Source organism: Lucilia cuprina, chromosome 2 (genome assembly GCF_022045245.1).
Source record: "Lucilia cuprina isolate Lc7/37 chromosome 2, ASM2204524v1, whole genome shotgun sequence".
NCBI classification, from domain to species: domain Eukaryota; kingdom Metazoa; phylum Arthropoda; class Insecta; order Diptera; family Calliphoridae; genus Lucilia; species Lucilia cuprina.
The window spans coordinates 54,901,010-54,907,115 of NC_060950.1; the positions used below are offsets into that span (position 1 = coordinate 54,901,010).

At 35.2% G+C, this 6,106-nt stretch overlaps 1 protein-coding gene across 1 annotated transcript; it reads right to left on the reverse strand.

Moving 5' to 3' along the window:
• Positions 1–1,455: 1,455 nt before the first annotated feature.
• LOC111691084 (glycoprotein-N-acetylgalactosamine 3-beta-galactosyltransferase 1-like) lies at positions 1,456–2,984 on the reverse strand. Its single transcript, XM_023453725.2, has 3 exons — positions 2,208–2,984; positions 1,863–2,144; positions 1,456–1,791 (listed from the first exon to the last, which is right to left on the reverse strand). The coding sequence occupies exons 1-3, from the start codon at positions 2,856–2,858 to the stop codon at positions 1,588–1,590; spliced, it is 1,137 nt and encodes a 378-aa protein (XP_023309493.2). The 5' UTR covers positions 2,859–2,984; the 3' UTR covers positions 1,456–1,587.
• Between the last annotated feature and the right edge of the window lie 3,122 nt (positions 2,985–6,106).

The window sequence follows — 6,106 nt, forward strand, 5'->3', positions numbered from 1 at the left end:
AATTTCGAATCTACATATGTACTTAATTTCATGTTCCTTGGTTCAATATTATAGAATATTCAAATGTACCTTTTAAACAAAAATGTACCAATAAGTTCACTTTTTACCTGTTCTCACCTAATTCCGACTCCACATACCTAATTTCATGTTTCTAAGTTCAATATTATAGAAACTTCAAAAAAGTACTTTTTATAGAACACAAAAGTACTAAAAAATCCCCTTTGATGTGTTCTCGTCAAATCCGGACTTAACTTCATGTTTCTAAATTCATTATTATAGAAAACTCAAAAAGTACCTTTTGAAAAACGAAAAAGCACCAAATGCGAGTCGATTTAACCCCTTTGACGTGTTCTCGTCAAATCCGGACTTAATTTCATGTTTCTAAATTCATTATTACAGAAAACTCAAAAAGTACCTTTTGAAAAATGAAAAAAGCGAGTCGATTTAACCAAGTCCAAGTCTCTGTCTGTTTGTCTGTCTGTGGGTATGAATATCGAGAGTTTTAACATGAGCACCTGCCCTGTCGGTCTTATCTCACGGTGGTCTTTTTCATCCACTGGGTAGACTTGAGAACGGTCTACCATCGTTCTTTAATAAAGAACTCAGGTGGCAATTTTTGTACATTGGCTTTGGCCGGTCCATGCACAAGTACTTTGCAGGAGTACTCGAGCTTTCTAATCTCTGACCATTGGATGGCCTCTGTTTATTCGGCAACAGCACCTAGAGACGTAACCGGTGGACCGAAGTACGATCCATCAATAAGCCGAAGACATTGTTCTTACTCACACATTGTGATAATACTGATATGAACAGAGTAAACTCTGAACATATCTGGACAAGAAAGAAAAACTTTACCTTACATCAGTCTTTTAACCGCCACTTACTCTCCCCGCGAATTTGGGTTTAAACCACAGTCACTACGTGGATCCCTAAGGAACTGACCAGCCAGGACATAGTCCTGCGGGCAACTGGCCACCCGTAGTACCAGATTATGCGATGCTCTGGTCTGAACTCTTTCAATCTATGCAACGACTAAGCCAAATAGTAGACTGTAACCAATTTTTTAATCTCGGCCAGACTAGAGGTATTGGCCACCTCTTTATAACCCGGGATTGCAATAACACCAAGGCGAAGGCTTCACCAAGGTAACATGCCCCGGGTGTGTCTGTGGGTATGTTGAAATACGTTTTTAAAAGACCCCAGATATTCAAAATTTCAATAAGTCTATCGGAAATACGATCGAATAGAACGCTTTTAAAATCAGCACAATCAGCCCATAAACAACGGAGATTTGAGAAAAAATCCGAGACCACCTCTTCTATAATATTGAACCTAGAAATATTAAATTATGCAAGTAGAGCCCGCATTAAGTGAGAATCCATAAAAGGGGACTTTTTGGTACCTTACCGTTTTACAATTGTTATTTTTGAATTTTTTGTAATAAAATTCGTACTGACACATTATTTGAAGGGTATATAAGATTCGCACAGCCAATTATAGAACTCTTACTTGTTTTCTAAAAGCTTACTAAGTTATAAATCAATATGCACAATACATAAACAAAAGTTATAACACTAAATACAAAATTTAAGACTCCACTGTTTGACTTTGTTTCTCCGGTTCCACAGGAGGTGCTTCTGTTTCACTGACTTTTAATTTTCCCGGTAGTGGTTCCATAGCATTAATTAGGCCATATGGCCTTAAGTGATAGATTAAATAGTCGTAAACATACATTGCATTCGGTGACACATAATGAAATGAAATGGCATAATCTGAACAGCAGTCAAGACCCTGAAAGAGATTAGAAATGTAAAGAACATTCTTTAGTTTAAAACCTAAAATGTTTAATATATATTACTTGCCTCATCAGTCTTGTAGTAAATATAACTCCAGTACCAAAATTGTTTATCACTACTGGGTATTAAATGATCGTCTGGAATGAAGGGGAAAAATCTACCTCTCGCTTGATGGTCACGTGAATCGCCAGCGGTTACATTAACATTTTGCAAACATTTGCCAATTTCCACATCCTCGTCGCCATCATTGTCCGCACGACACAATTCCTTATTGGGTATGGCCTGTTTCACAAAACGCCGCACAGCTTCTTTACTCAAAACATAGCCAGCACCACCGGACATATAGCCCTTTAAGGAATAGAATACAAATTTAGTTAAATATCAATTACTTTAACATAAATATTAACTCACCTGCTTAACAAACGGTTTAAATTTGCAACCAAAATATATGGGAGTTTCGGGATTATAGGGATATAATAGATAACGTAAATTCTCTACAATCGCATAAGTATCATCATCAGCTTTATAAAACCAATCGGCATCATTTAAATGATGTTCGTAAATATATTTAAAGGCCTCTTTCGTTTTGGCCCACAAATTATTACGACCCTCGGAAACCGTCAAAGCTACAGTGCCTAAAACTTTATCCTCTTCTGAACTCATTATCAATAATTTATTGCAGCGTTTACCCCAGGTACGCTTGACATGTCGTGCTTTGGTTTTGTGATTTTCAGGATTTGTCATGATCCAACATAGAACACGTACCTCACTGTATAATTTTTGTGCCACTGAACTGTTTTCTTGCTTATGTTTGTGAAAACCCACATCCAACTCGGGTCCAGAGGCATCGCTAAGATTACGACTAGCATATTTATCATTAACAATAGCATATCTGTGCCTCTTACTCGGCAGATGGGACGATGTGTTTAAAACTAAAAAATTGGCTAAACAGAAGCCTATTAAGAGGCCCAATATCATAGAAAGTAAGCAACGACGATTTGGTCGTAAACAATTGCCTTCATGTTTTATAGGTCTACCAATAAAAATACAATTTGATGACATGTCTGCTATTATTTTGAAAGAGTTCAGTTCGGGTGGTGAGAAAGGAAAGCCTTGGTGCTTGTTTGTTGCTTAAGTTTGTTATGGTTAGTTAAGTTTATCTAGTTTCGTAAAATAATAAATAACTTAAATTTTTATTATTTTACGAATATAATCTAAAATATTTCAAGAAGTAAATAGGAAAAAAGGTGTATATAATTAATACAGGGGCCCATCTATAGTCTAGTATATAGTATAGTCTATAGTCTAGTCTATAGTCTAGTCTATAGTTTAGCCTATAGTCTAGTCTATAGTCTAGTCTATAGTCCAGTCTATAGTCTAGTCTATAGTCCAGTCTATAGTCTAGTCTATAGTCTAGTCTATAGTCTAGTCTATAGTCTAGTCTATAGTCTAGTCTATAGTCTAGTCTATAGTCTAGTCTATAGTCTAGTCTATAGTCTGGTCTATAGTCTAGTCTATAGTCTAGTCTGTTGTCTAGTCTATAGTCTAGTCTATAGTCTAGTCTATAGTCTAGTCTGTTGTCTAGTCTATAGTCTAGTCTATAGTTTAGGCTTTAATCTAGTCTAGTCTATAGCTTAGTCTATAGTCAAGTCTATAGCCTAGTCTATAGTTTAGTCTATAGTCAAGTCTATAACCTAGTCTATAGTCTAGTTTAAGGTTTTGTCTATAGAATAGTCTATAGTTTAGTCTATAGATTAGTCTATAGATTAGTCTATTGTTTAGTCTATGGTTTAATCTATAGTCTAGTCTATATTCTAGTCTATAGTCTAGTCTTTAGTCTCGTCTATAGTCAAGCCTTGTCTTGTCTAGTTCATAGTCTAGTTTATAGTCCAGTCTATAGTCTGAAGTATAGTCTGTCCCACTGTGCTACGTGCTCCGCACCTAAACTCACATTCTCAAAATACTTACAAATATTGTCTCAAAACGCCTTAAAAAATTACAAATTTAAAGAAAAAAACTTTTAAAAGAAAAAACAATTCACACCATTCTTATTGCCATCTAAATTTGAACTACAAAATCAATGTATTGGAAACTATACTTTCAGTATAAAAAACATCAAAATCATGTTAAAATCTTATCGCAATCGGAAAAAAATGTTTAGAAATATTGATAGCTGCTCATTCCCAAAAAACGTTTTTCTGTTCTCCTTCCCAGTAAACTATTTTTAAAATTTTGGTAACGGGTATTGTAAGTAATAAAGTTATTTCATACATTTATTGGTAGTAGGTTGTCGTTAACAAAAACATAAATTATTTTTTTTAATAGACTTTATAGTCAATTGTCTGTAGCGTATGTCCAATAAGGAATTATAAAGAATTTTTTTCAAGAAATGTTGATATTTATATTTGTATGGAAACCATGCCAGATAGAATGATGGGACATTGAATAAGAAAATAGACTAGCAAACATAAATAATAACTGTAAAACCAGTTTTAAATCCGGAAAAGTTGGGTAATGAGATTTGTAACCAGTTATTTTTTGGCCATCGTCGAACAAAAAGTATTTCTTCAATCAAAAAGTAACTACTTACACTTTTCTCCAATATTAATTGCCTGCTATCGGGTAAGTAAAGATTTTGCTTGGTTGTATAATGGTGTTGAATATGTTTTTCTTTAAATGTATTGTTATCTACTCTTTCATATGGAACTTTTGGGTAATCCTGCTATAAAGTATACATATTCTGGATCCTTATAGATAGCGAAGTCGATTTAGTCATATACGTCTAACTGTCTGTTTGTATGAAGTCGAAGTGCTTTACGTGAGTACCTGGCTTGTTGCCCTATCTCACGGTGATACTTTTCAAAGCACTGAAAAAAGTAAACAACTCTCCAGTTCCACTTTGTGTTTGCAATTTTTGTATAAAGATATACCGGTCCATGTAAAAGCACTTTGCTCAAGTACCCGAGCTTTCTTATCTATTGCCATAGTAGTCACGTTGGGGAAAGACAGCACCTAAAGGGACGTAATTGGTAGTCCGAAACATGGATCATATTAATTAACAAGACTTTATTTCAGTAGTCACAAAGACCCACTGTGATAAGTTGAGCATACACTCAACCATGTAGGAAAATCGCTAAATAAATCAAAGAGAGGGCAGTGATGATCTTGCACCACGTCTATTCTTCCCTTCTTGTTAGATTAAACATTCTAACACATCACTCCGCTACTCCATTAGTCAAATCCATCAGATACTTCATTCTCTTTATAGAATGCAAGTAGACATCAGAAATTTAACCTATCTTTTTCTTATTAGCTGAAATCTAACATTTTATCAATCCACAGTCATTCTCTGTATTCGTACCGCTCCAGTATCTAGGAACGATACCAGAAATGTATAATGAAAATCATATTCAAAGTGTATCAGGCTTTTAACCAAGCTACCCTCTTACCGCGATTTGGGTTTTAACCACAGCCACTACGTGGATCCCGAAGGAATCTCAACCAACTGACCTGCCAGGAAATAGTCCTGCGTGCAACTGGCCACCCGTAATACCAGATTATCTACTGGGCAAGGCAATAAATTGTCAACACCAATTTATAGCCCCGGAAAATCACAGGTTTTAGTAGCACCTATCTACCCCCGGATTGCAAAACACCATAATGTGACACTCATCAAGAATACATGCCCTGTCTACCTGTATGTTGAAATTAGTTTTTATAAGACCACACAGATATCTTCTATCGATAGAAATTGCATTACGAATTTAAACATGGATCGGTTTATAATCACTTAATCGTATATAGCTCAAGGATTCCTAATGATATTGGAATTAAATCACAAACAAATTGATTTTGTTTACAGTGAGTGGATATATCCGCACTAGTTCTGCTCTAATGCAGTTCTAGTTCAGTTTTAGTTCATTTCTAGTTCATTTCTAGTTTGCTTCTAGGTTAGTTCTAGTACAGTTCCAGTTCAGATCTAGTTCAGTTCTAGTTCAGTTCTAGTTCAGTTCTAGTTCAGTTCTAGTTCAGTTCTAGTTCAGTTCTAGTTCAGTTATAGTTCAGTTCTAGTTCAGTTCTAGTTCAGCTCTAGTTCAGTTCTAGTTCAATTCTAGTTCAGTTCTAGTTCAGTTCTAGTTCAGTTCTAGTTCAGTTCTAGTTCAGTTCTAGTTCAGTTCTAGTTCAGTTCTAGTTCAGTTCTAGTTCAGTTCTAGTTCAGTTCTAGTACAGTTTCAGTTCAGTTCAGATCTAGTTCAGTCCTAGTTAAGTTTTAGTTCAATTCTAGTTCGCTTCTAGTTCAGTTCAAGTAC